We start from the raw sequence: 15,118 nt of genomic DNA, 5'->3' as shown, positions 1-15,118 counted from the left end.
TTCACACCACAAGAAAAACACTATGGCAAAAGGATTTAGCAATTTCAAAAGATGGACTAGAAATCAGTAGAATGTGATGCCAGCTGTCTCCATCTGTCATCATTTTGCGACTGGCTCTGTCCCTGCACTATCCTTTTGTGATGGGAGTGGAGGGGTGGCTCACTAGTTTTCAGGCAACTGAAGTGGACCTTGGGGGTAGAAAGTTTGGGAATCCCTGCAATGGAGATTGAAAGTGCAGTAGCGTAGACTCATTCTGCACTCACCATGAAGTTTTGTTCTCTCCTTACATCAATATTGTGCCCCATGTTCTTCCCTTCTCCAGGAGAAGTGTAAAGCATATTAAGGTGTATATGTATATATATATTAGGTAGCGGTACAAAGATCCTGTGTAGAGTCCAAAGTCCAGGGAAATGTCACCTTCTTGATGACGTAAACTTGAGTAGCATGAAAGCATTCAGGTTAAGCAGAATTTTGAGTGCCAAAACCCCAAAACTGTCATAAAAATAATGAAACCTGGGGCACAGTATAGCAACATTAATGTGAAAAACAAAACTCTTAATGTGCCCTCTTTTACCCCCTACAAAGCTGTCTCAAATTGTATCAGGGTCACAGTGCCTCTGCAATTTCTTGTTTTCAGCAGCTTGCCTCAGAAAAATTGCCTCATGGGTTACCTCGGAAGATGACACCTACTAGGCAAATGCATTTTTGCCCTTCCTTCTTGGAGGCTTCAAAGGTATAATGTTTTTTTGTTTCTTTAGGAATCAGGGATACATTCGCCCTTGCTTAAATTGCCCAAGTTCCTCATGACTTGTGACAGAGAGGCAATTAAAATTGGTAGTCAGATGAGCCACTAGACGAACTAAAGCTGCTCACATACCAGTCTCTGTAGCTAACATTTGCAGTAGAGCTGAAATATTTGAGGAACAGCATTAGACTGCACCAACTAAAAAGAAGATTGTGTTTATTTTTGTATGTAAGGTGTAACCATGCTGAAAGACACTCTTGTCATCTCAGATGATAGAATAATTACTGGTATTGAAGCCTGAGGGGAGTGAAATAGCAGCAGGACAGGTGAGTATATAGGTATTGTGAATGCCACAAACATAGACTGTATCTGAATATGTTCTCCAGAATTCCAAAGGATATTGTGGGTTTAGTTTGCTATTATTAATTTTTTAGCAAACCTTTAAAACAAAGTCGAGTAACAATCTTCATTATTGTTATGGTGTAAAAGAGAAAAGACTGAGGTCCTGGTTCCAGTTTTGGACTGCAAACCAGGCTATTCTGTGGAAAATCCACGAAGGGATAGCTCCTACTCCCATTACTGCTTTGCTATTTAGCAGAGGCTCTGGTGGGTTGCCAAATTGGACAGAAAATGGATTGCCCTTGTGAATCAGCGTAAAGCCCCCCCGTCCTCATGTCTCAACTCTCCCAGAGACTGCATGCTCCCAGCTAAGTTGATGTTCCTGGAACACGTTCTTACATCTAATTCACACATGGAATGTTAGTCATTTGGAAATGCAAATAGATAGAGGCTGTTGCACATGGCAAGCTGTTTCTGTCACTCCTCCCAGTTCTAGCGATTTCCCTGGAATTCAGCAGTGAACAGGGCAAGCAAAGAGCATTGCACAGCCTGAAATGCAGACCCTCCAAGTGTCCCTATTTTCCAGGGACATCCCTGATTTACGGAAGCCATCCTGGTTTCTGATTTGATCCCAGAATGCCCCGCTTTTCCTTAGGATGTCCCTATTTTCATTGGAGAAATGTTGGAGGGCATGGAATTATCCGACCCCTGAGCCATCTGAAAGCAATCCTGTACTGTATAGCAGGCATCCCCAAACTGCGGCCCTCCAGATGCTTTGGCCTACAACTCCCATGGTCCCTAGCCTACAGGACCAGTGGTCAGGGATTATGGGAATTGTAGTCCAAAACATCTTGAGGGCTGAAGTTTGGGGGTGCCTGCTGTATAGGGAAGTTTTTTAAAAAATGTTTAATGTTACATTATGTTTTTATGTACAGTATATTGGAAGCTGCTCAGAGTGGCTGGGGCAGCCCGGTAAGATGTGTGGGGCATAAATAGTGAAATTATCATTATGGAATGGACTGTCCCTATTTTCATCGGAGAAATGTTGGAGGGTATGGAGTTGTGTACCCGCCATCCTCACTTTTCCTCTCACCCCACTTGCTATAAACATTGTTTTGCTATTGCTAACGCAGCAGCAGCATACATGGTATCTCAGCTTCAGCCTCATGTGCACCTAGCTCTTCCTACTAAAGTTACTTTATTAACCTATAACATTTCTAGCCGCAACAAAATGGCTAGACTTTCCTAGGCCCTTCAGCCAGAATGCTTCATTTTGAGGAAGGACACCATGGCTCAGAGTGAGGCATGAAGGTGAGACAGGCTTCTTGGAGTCCTGAGGAGTCTTGCCAGGTGGTGGGTCGTGCCAGTAGAAGTGGGTGACCACAAGGCAGGCAAGCAGAGCCCAAGAGTGTGTTAATTTGCTCCTCTCTGGGCCCTGACATTAACTCAGCTGGATTGCACAAAATTGCTCCCGTATGAAAATAATCTAACACTGGAAAGCATTTGCACAGTTAAAGGACATTTTGTTAGTTCTTCAGCATGGGACACATAACATTCTGCTGCAGTTTAAACAGAGCAAGGTTATCTTCAACATATCAGTACATTGTCACATAAATATGACCAGTACATCTATAAGTAACAAACTCAATAGGGTAACTTTGAATATGTTTCTGGGAAACAACTCTGCGCAGCAGTGGGGGTGGGAAGTAGGATAGGGTGGAGAGTCAAGATAAGAAACATTTACTGCAGTGCTGAAGTCTTTGGGGTGGGGAATTTGCTGAGGTCTTGTGGAAGGGAGGGAATTGGCTGGCATCCAGTTCAGCTGGTGGAAAGACTGGAATAGCAAAAAAATGTACAGTACGCTTGGGAAACTCTAGGTTTATGCTATGTGACTCTCCTGATTATATATTCAGTTAACCTTTTTTAAAATTGCAAGCAGTTCTTAGCAGCTATTGTAACATGAATGGTTTGCATTTCCTACAGACCTGTCAAATGAACTAAGCTAAAGTGCACCGTGAGTATTGCACGCATGCACACACAAACACACAGGCAAACCTTGTTAGATAGTGTTTATACTTGGATTTGTGCATTTTTACATCTGCCACATACAGTCCCAGAAAGATGCCAAACTGCATTAGAATTCACCTACAGGACAGCATGCCACATGCTTCTTCATGGCTGCCATTCTACATGTTGTTGTGGATACAAATATATTTACAGTTCTGCCTAGTGCACCCTGCAAATAGCCAGGAAGGTCACACGAAACAGATGAAGTTTAAAATATTTTTATTAAAATGTATTAAAACTCTTTTGCCACAGAACAAACAATAATGTGCAGGTAAATAATGGTAGAATATAGTTAGATTGAAAAACAAGAAAAGAAAGCACACAACCTTTTATCACTACTAAGAAGAATTAGTACTATTGGCAAAAAAAAAAATTTTCTTCCAGTAAATGTAGAATGTATACAATGAAAACTGAAATTTTTAAAAAAATTAAAGCACATCACTCCTCTTCTTTTTCACAGCTAAACAACACTTCAACTTTATATAGTTTTTTTAAAAAAATCAAATATAGATTTAGAGAAGTTTCCCCCCCTTCATTTTCCCCTTCACCTCCCAATAAGAGCCTATGCTATATTTTGCATATTAATATAGTATTGATCATAGTGGACTTCAGCAAGCATAGCTGCCAAGTTTTCGCTTTTCTCGCGAGGAAGCCTATTCAGCATAAGGGAAAATCCCTGTAAAAAAGGGATAACTTGGCAGCTATGTCAGCAAGTTAGAATTTTTGCTGTAACATAACCTACCCCACCCCACCCCCCACTGCAAAGCAATTTCAAATCACTATTAGAATGAAAACACGTTCCCCTTAATAGATGCTAATAAAAAAATACAAAAACCTTGGACAATATTCAGTTCGAATTTCTGATGCTGCTCTGAAATATCTGAAGATGTTCCCTTGTGTTCTAGAGCTTGCTTTGTCTTAGAGGTCACAGGCAGTTTCCTGGATTTCGCTCCATTGTACGCAGCGTGCTGTACTAGCAGAGTTTCTTCTAGAATCCAAGTTTGATCAGAAAGGATACTTTCCTCGGAAAGACAATAAACCAAAGGCAGACTAAACATACTGACTTTTAGTGTACGAACTTTCAGCTCTTCTTGGTGTACGATGGCTCTGGAAGGCTGTACGTTGTGAAGGCACTGAATATCGATAGCTTCTGGTTTTTTCTTCACAACGGCAGAAACAGCAAAGAATTGCTCCTCCGGCGACGAGGCAGAAGGCAGACACCCAGCCTATGTAGAGGGCTTCACCAAGCTCCCGCTTCTGAGCCAGTTGAATGGCTGGATTGTAGAAGTCTCGGATGATGTTGTGGGCAACGAAGCACACTGGGATGAGCACGACGATGCCAGTCACAATGAAAGTGATGCCACCTGCCAGCAAAATATACCCTTTTATTCTGTCGTCATTTCCTGTGCATTTGGTGCACTTCATGCCAAGGACAGCAACTGCAAATGCAAGGAATGCCAGGGCTGAAGCTGTGCACATCAGACCTCTTGAAGCCTGGAGGTCAGGAGGCAGGGCCAAGAGGGAGTCGTAGACCTTGCATTGCAGCCTGATGTTAGATTGCTGTATGCAGTTCATCCATAGGCCTTCCCAGGAGGTTTCAAAAACCACCACGTTGCTTTCGATGAAAGCAGTCACTCGCCACTGGGGCATGCCCGTGATGGCGAAAGTCCCAACTGCGCCAATGCCTCCAAGGATCAGCCCAGCAAACTGCAAAGCAGCAGAAGCAGCAGCCATCTCTTCATTCCAGAGCAGAGCTCCAGATATGTTCTGTTCAAGTGCAGGGTTTAGAGTGTTTGTTCCTTTTGCAGGTTCAGGTCTCCTGCAGAAGAGAAGCCTTTCTCAAGCAGCTTGCGCAGCTATCATCTGCAGAAACGCTTGCTAATTCAGACCAGTTTGAATCAGATGCGTGCTGGTTAGCACTCGGCTGCTTCCTTACTGTTTGGAATGGAGCATTCCACTGCCCCCATCATTTGGAAAGGATGGAGTTAGCTATCAGGTCTAACAACTTTTAAAGCCTGTGGAAGGTCAAACACAACAGGGTTTGCAACCAGAAAGAATTTTTCTGGAAGGCACACCTGTATCTCTGAAGAAATTCTGTCATTTACCTTTTTTTCCCCTCCTGGCAAAATGTTAGATCGTACATAAACATTCTGAAATGGAGCCAAATGGCTTTAATATACAATCTGTAAACAAACATTAAGTTCCCACCCCAAATAACTTTCAACGAGCCAAAGAGAAAACCCACAGGAGCGTTCAACTACAGTTGTGCTCATTAGCCTATGATTAGATATGTTTGCATAGAAAACTCCTTAAAATATTTTTGTGATGTGCAATAGTTGTGTAAAACTTTCAAAACACTACTGTTTTGGTAGTCAGCAAATTCATCTTCAGAACAGCCGCAGGTTAGTGGTAAGGCATCTACCTTGCATGCAGAAGACCCCAGATTCAATCCCTGGGATTGAAAGACCCCTGTCTGGAATCCAGAAGAGCTGCTGCTAATCAGTGTACCAGGCATCCCCAAACTGCGGCCCTCCAGATGTTTTGGCCTACAACTCCCATGATCCCTAGCTAAGAGGACCAGTGGTCGGGGAAGATGGGAATTGTAGTACAAAACATCTGGAGGGCCAAAGTTTGGGGGTGCCTGGTGTAGACAGTAGTGGACAGCATGATTGGCCTGCACGACTCACCTGACTTCCCTCCAGCTGAGTCACTGCTGCATATGGCAACAGTAAAGGGGAGGTGGAGATGGGCACTGCGCTGGCAGGAACACCAGATTGGCTGGCACCATGCCTCTTCTCCATCCTGGTACACAGCAGCAACTTAGCCGGAAAGAGGTCAGGTGGCAGGGGGATCACGTAACAAGCTTAAGCCAGTTTCTCCTGCTTGCGTCTTGCATGTAAGTAGCTTTACACAAATATTGCAGTTTGTAAATATTCGTGCAACATGCTGATCAAACAGAATAAGGTTACTTGCACATGCAGAAGCCCTGTCGTCAAGAACAACTGAGGTAATACTGAGAGCTTGTGCATGGGTTAAAAGCTTCCCCTGAGTTTCAGCCCCTCCAGATGATCATATTATTGTTGGTGGAATCTGCAGCATGCTAGTGGTTGAATTATTCTGCTTTATTAGTTGTTATGCAACTATCACATTATTGCTATCTACAAAAAAAAGCCAGGACATTTGTAGTATGAAAAGGTAACAAGATGTCAGAAAGATATCACAGGATAAGCACTGATTGGAAATAGAGTAGTATAACTGCCCCAAAACTTTTGCAGGTGCAAATAATTTTGAAAGCCATGTCGCTTACGACTGCCCTGACAGCAATAAAAAGGATGTCTGAAGGGGCCCTTTGGGTACTAAAAGATTGATAAATACCCTATTAGCATAAGGGCTAAAAGTATGGTTTAAAGTAAAGACTGATCCAACTATCAACTGCTGCTGGGAATCAGGTGGACAGAGTACTGTTGCAGGGTGCTTTTGGGCTTCCCCCAGGCATCCGGTTGGTCAATGTGATACCAGAATGTTGGACCAGATGGGCCTTCCATCTGATCCAGCAGGTTCAGCCCACGTTCCTAACTTTGGCCCCAGCTTCCTTTCCCCTCCCAGCTGTGCCCCTGTGAAGTACTTCCTTATGCAAGCTACCCCGGAACTGACTGGAGTTGGAAGAAGCAAAACATGGGCTGTCACAAGCTGTGTAGTGGGTAAAAACAGCAATTGCTAGCCTCAGTCCTTGATAATATGCTACATATATGCACATTCTATGCTCTGGTAACTTGGGTGTGGTTTTGTGAAGAAGATCGTTGTGCTTTGGTTCTACATGCATTTCTAATCCTTGCTTTGTGCTGGTGGCACACAGTTTGCACTAGGGTTAATTGTGCTAGAAATTATAGCCGTGGCTTCATATCCTCAGGGTAGAGGTTGGGGCGACCTTCTTCTTGTGTTAGAATTCCATCCCAGCCTCTGCGTTGGTTGCCTGGCTTCTCATATTAGCCCACAAACTCACTGACGTTTTAGATGTGGTGGCAGAGCTGGAAGTTGCCAGCATTCAGATCTTGGTTATATGAGAGGCCAAGTTCCAGTCGAAGAATGGATGGAGAAAGCTGATCAAAGGGAGCCTTTAGGGCCAGATACTGCCAGTAAACCTGATGTTACCTTCCTCTGGATTAATACATGGCACAATCCATATTCAGCTCATTATCAAATCAATAAATGCATAATTAGGGAAGTACTGCAGCCTGGATTTTTGCCCATTTCCGCCTCATAACTGAAATCAATGTTCTCTGCCCTGTAACTCCTCACCTAATAACATCTTCCCCTCAAGTCTTCCAAATCTGCCTTAACTAAGATAAGGCACTAAGAAACAGTCCTGTTAAAAAGTACAAGTAATGAATGCATGATGCAGACCCACTCCAATTCTGGATTTATATAGGATATTCCGAAACGTTGTAAATTAATCAATAGCACAGCTACCTGCTGAAATTAATCATGTGCTTGTGCTGTATAAATTAAAACTGCTGCAATATAAAAAAGGTAGCACTTCTTATCAAAAAAACCTCCTCGCCTTCAACTGGAAGAACTGCAACCACTGCAGAAGACCGTGTGTCCATTACTATACGTGTGGTTTCAAAGAGTGATCAAAAGCCCCCAGCAGCTCTCAGACATAACAAAAGCAGAAATTTCAGCCTGGGAACGCTTGCTCTATTCCTTTAGTACTTCAGTGTCAGATTGTGACTTGGTAGTTTAAGAAGTGAATGAGCACTAGTGTGCTTGCCCCACTGTCAGCCCAAGATATTTTTCAACCTTAATGGAGTGTGTCTGCCCCCCTGCTAGGGCCAACTCACTTTAAATGGTTGAAGAATGCTGCTACCAACCAAAACCACTCTCCAAATATAGACAAAACATTGTTCCCTCTCTGTCTCTTTTACACATGCATACACACAGAGACAGCCTTCCTTTGTCTAAGTGAATAAAACTGCCATTGTGTCAAACCTTATTTCCTCTTCTTACACACACAGCTATAATGTAAGAAATTTGTTTTAGCTCTCCATGCCCTGGACTTTTATGCAAGGTTTGAAATGCTTCTACACCACAGCTTCTGATTTTTATTAGGTGAAATCCACTGCGGATGTTCCACTCACGGAACAACATTTGATCCAACCAAGGCGTCTACTAATGTTAAGAGAAGGGGAGGCAATTTCCTCCTGTTTCCCCTTCCCCCCTGCAGCCCCAACCCCACCACCTTCCATGCTGTTTTGGAGAGTCCTCCAATCCCACTGAAACAGATTTTCATGGGGCTGCAGCAGGAAGGTGACATTGGCTGCCAATAGTTCAAGGTTCTTGTGTAAATTCAATGAGTCCTAAACAACCTGGGTCCAAATTTCCTTGAGGATTGTCTTATCCCTTGTCACCTCAATCACTGAGTTACTCCACTAGAGAAGCTTCTTATGGTTCCCCATGCCCCTAAGGTTCAGCTTGCCTTCATTAGGAACTAAGTCTTTAGGGTAGCAGGCCCTGCTCCATGGAACTCTGATTGTAGAACCTTCCCTGTCTTGTTTTAGATGTCTTCTGGAAACAAGCCATCACAATATGAATTTACCTTTAAACCAGCCAGTATCAGCTAGTGTTTTTTAATGTTTTAAATTATGTTTTATAGAATCATATAATCAGAGTTTGAAGGGACCCAAGGGTCATCTAGTCCAACCCCCTAAAATGCAGGGATCTCAGCTAAAGCATCCATGACAGATGACCATCCAACCTCTGTTTAAAAACCTCCAAGGAAGGAGAGTCCACCACCTCTTGTGGCAGTCTGTTCTACTGCTGAACAGCTCTTCCTGTCAGAATGTTTTCCCAAATATTTAATCAGAATCTCCTTTCTTGTAACTTGAAGCCATTGGTTTGAGTCCTATCCTCCAGAGCACGAGAAAACAAGCACACTCCCTCTTCCGTGTGATAGGCCTTAAGATATTTGAAGATGGCTATCATACCTCCTCTCAGTCTCCTCTTTTCCAGGCTAAACATACCCAGCTCCTTCAAGTGTTCCTCATAAGGCTTGGTTTCCAGACCCTTGATAATCTTGGTTGCCCTCCTCTGTGCACGTTCCAGCTTGTCAACAGCCTTCTTAAATTGTGGTGCCCAGAATTAGACACAGTATTCCATGTGTGCAACTACTCTATTCCGAACTTAAAAATGGAAAGTGTAAAGCGTAATGTGGTCAACAAAAGAGGTTTAAAGACTGTCTCAAGGCAAATCTTAAAACATGTAGTATAAACACTGACAACTGGGAAACACTGGCCTGCGAGTGCACCAGTTGGAGAACAGCCTTTACCAAAGGTGTCATAGGCTTTGAAGACACTTGATATCAGGACGCAAAGGAGAAACGTGCTAAGAGGAAGGCACGCTTGGCAAATTCACACTGTGATCAACTCCTGCCCAGAAACCAATGTCCCCACTGTGGAAGGACATGTGGATCCAGAATTGGCCTCCACAGTTACTTATGGACCCATTGTTAAAATCGTGTTTATGGAAGACAATCTTACTCGGCTACGAGTGATCACCAAAGAAGAAAAGAAGACCAAGGCAGAATAGAGTGGTACTATTACTTGATCTGGACACTATACTTCTGTTGGTAGTGTAGATATAAACCATGGATATTTATAGACTGGAGATATAGATGTGTGTGTGTGTGTGTGTGTGTGTGTGTGTGTGTGTGTGGTGTTGTGAGCCTCCTTTTTTATATTATGTGAAAGAATAGGCCAGGTTATGAATGTTCAAATAAATAAGCAAAGTAGCTCAATAACAGATAAAATCACCCAAAATATTAGCACAGAGATTTGGGCCTTGATAACTAATATTTTTTTTTTGCCTGTTTGTAATACTGGTAGATATTCTTGGGGCAGCTGCATATAGCTTGTGGACATTTTCAACTTCCAACTCTCACAAAGAATAAAAACAAAATCATTCCATTCTAGCAAGAATAGTCTGAATGAACAAAAAGTTGCTACATGGATAATAAAACAGCAACAACCCAGCATTCAGTCCCATTGCGTAGTGATTCGTGTTAAATCAGGGCTAAATATGATGCCTGCAGAGGACTCAGCACTGAGAATTTTGTTGGCGTACCGGGAGGAGGAATCCCACCCAGCACAAGTTGGCAAGGTGATTGGCCCTGATAACCAGCTATGCTGCCAAAGGGGACAGCTGATATACCCTGTAGGCCCATGACTGCAGATCCAGGAACAGATGCTGAGAATTGCCCAGAGTTAGGAAACAAACAGAAAAATGATAAAATAAAACATACAGATAGAAAGTTCACAACCAAAAACAAGACTTGAATATTGTCTTAGTTTAAAGGGACTTAAATAAATTGTTTAACTGATGATGATGTTGATAAAGAAACATAGTGGGGCTTGCCCTTCCTGAAACAATACATGAAGTGGAATTACTGAGACTATTTTGTGAATGCTTAGACATATTTTTGATTAAGCAGTATGTAACCTTTGCTAAATAAATAAATTAAATGCAACCAGATGTAGCAATGGAGCTCTCTAGTCAAACTGTGTACAAAAATGCATATATTATGGGAAAGTGTGCATAATAATGCATATATTCATGAAAATAACATATAAAATCTATTATAGTATTGGAGATTGCTTGCAAAAATGCATATATTAGGCAAAAATGTGTTGCAAATGTGTGAATCAGGAGAAATGCACTTTAAAATCATGGCAAATTTTCATGAGGACTTGCATTTTAAAAAGTCCTCATGAGAATTTGCCAGCATTTTAGTAGCTTCATTTAAACATGGCTCTGTGTAACAATAACTTGCTTGTGGAGGATTCCATATGCTCCACAGGATGCCCAGAAGATATGAATCCCTGACGTAGTAATGCTGCACAGATAGGCACTGGCAACCTGACTTAGACATGACCCTGACCCCCTGCATCCAATACTCAGTTCTTGGTGAACTTTCTGCATTTCGTTCAAACCATTCCTTAGGCAAAGATTTTTTTTTTCAAAACTATTCTCTTTCTTTCTTTCTTTCTTTCTTTCTTTCTTTCTTTCTTTCTTTCTTTCTTTCTTTATACTGTACATATAAGGAGTCTTTTACTTCAACTCACATTGATGGAGAAAGGCGTATTCCATCAAAACTGACACATTGTCTCAGGACCCAACTGCATGTGACGTTGAACACATTACCTAGTAGCAGGTCCGGTTTTATAGGTTTAATACTAGGCATGCACGTCACAATTTATTGTCACTGCAGCAAATGTGAAGAGGAAATTTTGTCATCCCTATCTGTGATCCAAATTAAAATTACTCCTGAACCCAAACTGCTATTAGCCTTAAAAAATATTCCTCACCTTCATGACAACCATGGGGCCTCGTCCTAAATACTGCCCAACTAACTACAGTCATACCTTGGAAGTTGAACAGAATTCATTCCGAAAGTCTGTTCGACTTCCGAAATGTTTGACTTCCAAGGCATGGCTTCTGATTAATCGGAAGCTGGGGAAGCCCCGTCGGACCTTCGGCTTTCAAAAGAATGTTCGAAAACCGGAACATTCACCTCTGGTTTTCGATCGTTCGGGAACCGGAACGTTCGACTCCCAAGGCATTCAGGAGCTGAGATAGGACTGTACTGAGTTTTTGGTGCAGTAGGTCTTACGATCAGTATGTACAGTAGTTCTAAATCTTGAGTTAAGACACTGGTAAATATGCATGAGAGAGCAATCTTGTATTGACACGAACTTGAGAGTGATGACTTAATTGACCTTTCCCATCCATGGGCAATAGCACTTTTATTAGATGAAACTGCCATTATGTTTGCTTTTGTCAGAAACTCACAGAGAAAGCATGAGTTCATTGAACCAATATCTGTTGGCAGAAATGTGCAAGCTCTGGAACTCACAGAGTTAGTTCATTAATGGACAAGATGAAGTCGGGGAGTTTCCCTATAAAACAAATAAGCTTAATTAAGAAACCAAACACTACAATCACGTCAGATGAAAAGTAGGAACCTCAGCAAGCCCTTGCCACATGAAATCACATACTGTTGAGGAACAACGTTGCAATGATAATTTGAACCAAACTGTTATCATAGACTCATGAGGCTCTGGTAACTGTTTGGTGGGATCCAAAACAGCCTTATTGCCACACAGAGGGCATTTTCACATGGGATGCAGGAGGAGGGAGGTGTTAGCCCTCCCCTTGCAATGCTCAGTGATTTCCACCAATAATTCCCCACCATGCTGCAACTGGGCTTGTAAACAGTGTTTCATTGGATCCAGTGAGACTGCAGAAGGGAGCAAATGTTAAAGCCACCTACCCCATGCCAGGATCTCTAGCTAAACTGGTGGTCTTGCACCTGGTATTTGTGAAAGATAAGAGCTTGAAGGAAAACGATATGAATAATGTAATGTACAATTTGACCTAAAAGCTCCATAGCGAAGTGAGAAATGAGGACCAGGAAGGGCTATGTAATAGTTTGCTATCTATGGGTCTTATCTGCTGTTTCGAGTGACCAGACACTCCTCAGCTTTACTGCTCAATGGTTTTTTGTGCTGCTTTTTTCAGATTAGAGTTTAAAGAATTTTAAGGTATGTAAGCCACCTTGGATAAACTTTTGTTTGAAAATTGGCACACAAATCCTTACAATCCTTAAATAAATTCAGCAGCTGTAGATTCTCTTTCTTCTCTTTCTGCCTTCTGTGTAGTTTCCCTACCCTGACTTTGTTGAAATTACTGACACAAAGAACAGAAACTCTTTGATTTCACTGATCCTTTACCTTTCGGGATGGGGGTGCTTCTCTGACAGGGGTGGTGCTGGGGTTTTCCTTATTATTTTTTGGCAGAATATCTAACTGAATGAAGGATAGTCACTTACACAGCACATGTGCTTATTAATATGTAGAAGCATGAACAGAATATCACAGAAATATATCAAACTGCAGTGGGGAAGAAGGGGACAAGGTGGCTTCTCAGTCTGCTCTTAAGGTGCTAAATGTTGACTGGCAAGATTCAGGCCCCTGCAGATCTCCCTTCTTACAGTTTTTATATTTAAAAGATACAGGACTCCAATTTATTTATTTTACAACTTTTTATGCCACTTTATGATAGTAAAACATCAAAGCAGTTTGCAAATGAGGGACTATCCTTTGCAAACTAGAGCACCTGGCTATCCTAACTATATGCATGCTATTATATTATTTTTATGAACATATATGTTTTGGTTGTTATGTTGAGTATTTCATTTCTGGATCCTTGCCTTTCCTCTAGAACTTTACGCCCCTAGACAGCAATGAGTCTTTTATAGTGCTAGGCTTCCACAAAGAGTTTTGCAATGGTTTCAGAAAAATCTTCGCTTTATAATGAATATGCATCAGGCAGCAAAAGTAAATAGCCACACACTTAGCTTTATGGTCGCTAAATTATTGAACGCTTGGGTTGTAAGCACATTGCGGTTACAAATTACAGGCAAACAAAAGTTTGGAAATTATCATTTAAAGTTGTTGTTGCATATTAATCTTAATGAGCAAAATATGCCCATTTAATCCCAAAACACTAGAAAGAGACGCACTACTTCTTGTTCGCTTGTTCGCTATTCCCACTGTTGTCGTAATTCACTCTATTGCTTTTCAGTGCCAACAACATTCAAACCTCATTTCTCCTAAAGTGTGTGTGCCTTTCTAGGGCTCGATACTCCCCAGCTCTATCTATATCAAGAAAGGTGGGGGAGAATAATACAATAAATGCCTAAGTTTTTTTTTTTAATCTCTGGAGGCTGTTATTGGGGCAACTCAAAAAAACTATCAGTCGAAATAAAGTTCAGCATGCATTTTTCTACTATAAACAAGCAACGTGCTGCAGTTTGTTAGCCAAGCAGTAGTAACAGATTAAACACCGCTCTAGAAGGCAGGGTAAAGCAAGGTGTGGTAAGCTCCAAGAACTTCCCATTCATTTCAACAGGAAGGACAGGTCCACCTGAACATAGGAATACCTATATGAATGGACTCGTTCCACTGAAATGAAAGGGGAACCGGGACCCTTCCAGATAGATGAGTCCCTTGTGTGCATCTTGCCCAGAACAGATAATATTAGCATCATGATTTCTCACCAATCCACTGGACTTGCAGGCTCACTGAGTCATTAACCACCATATGTAATTCTCCAAATGGGTGAACAAGGCTCCAGTCCTTTACACTATTAGAAACCTAGACAACTTTATTTTTATTTTACTGCCAGAATTACAAGGCCACATGGAGGTTAGTCTAACTGTGTATTCAACAGCTACAGACTACAAAGCTCTAAACATTAGCACAGACATCTGCCGAGAGGAAGCCTACCCATGATAAGATTGCAATGCCTCAAGGACCACCTCTCCTCAGATGAGCCAATCTGTGATCATCATCTGAGGCTTTTCTCTGACTTTATGATCCAATTGCCTTGATCCAATTGCCTTAAAGTGGCACTGGGTGCTCTAACCCAGCGGGGGTGGCAGGGAATGAAGTATAATTGAGCTGCATTTCTTCTTTTTCATCCTTGTTTAGAACAACCAAAGGCAAGACCATTTGTTCCACTCTCACCTCATTCCAGCAGAGACTTGTAACACAAGTTGTTCCAGGTCCTGAGACAACAACATACCCAACTCTCCACCACGGTACACGGTCGTATTTGAATCTTATGCAACCTTAGGACCTTGAAAGCACAACTAACTCAGGTGTGTTTCCTTTTATCCGAAACAAAATTTAAAAAATCCTTCCAGTAGCACCTTAGAGACCAACTAAGTTTGTCATTGGTATGAGCTTTCGTGCGCATGCACACTTCCTTTTCTGCTTTCATGTTATTTGCTTCCCCCACCCCAGTGTCTTATGACAAAGGCTGAGAACAGAACCCAGTAGATTTTAGGCATCTGATTGAGTCATCCTACCTGATCATTCCATTCGCTAGTGTAATCCATTAAGCACCTGT

At 42.0% G+C, this 15,118-nt stretch overlaps 1 protein-coding gene across 1 annotated transcript; it reads right to left on the bottom strand.

The window, feature by feature from the left end:
* Positions 1 to 3,938: 3,938 nt before the first annotated feature.
* LOC118085287 (claudin-8-like) lies at positions 3,939 to 5,046 on the bottom strand. Its single transcript, XM_035115771.2, has one exon. The coding sequence runs from the start codon at positions 4,883 to 4,885 to the stop codon at positions 4,202 to 4,204; it is 684 nt and encodes a 227-aa protein (XP_034971662.1). The 5' UTR covers positions 4,886 to 5,046; the 3' UTR covers positions 3,939 to 4,201.
* Positions 5,047 to 15,118: the final 10,072 nt, after the last annotated feature.

This window comes from Zootoca vivipara, chromosome 4, assembly GCF_963506605.1.
Source record: "Zootoca vivipara chromosome 4, rZooViv1.1, whole genome shotgun sequence".
Taxonomy (NCBI): domain Eukaryota; kingdom Metazoa; phylum Chordata; class Lepidosauria; order Squamata; family Lacertidae; genus Zootoca; species Zootoca vivipara.
The sequence above is the reverse complement of the archived record's forward strand: the minus strand, read 5'-3'. Positions and strand labels throughout refer to the sequence as shown.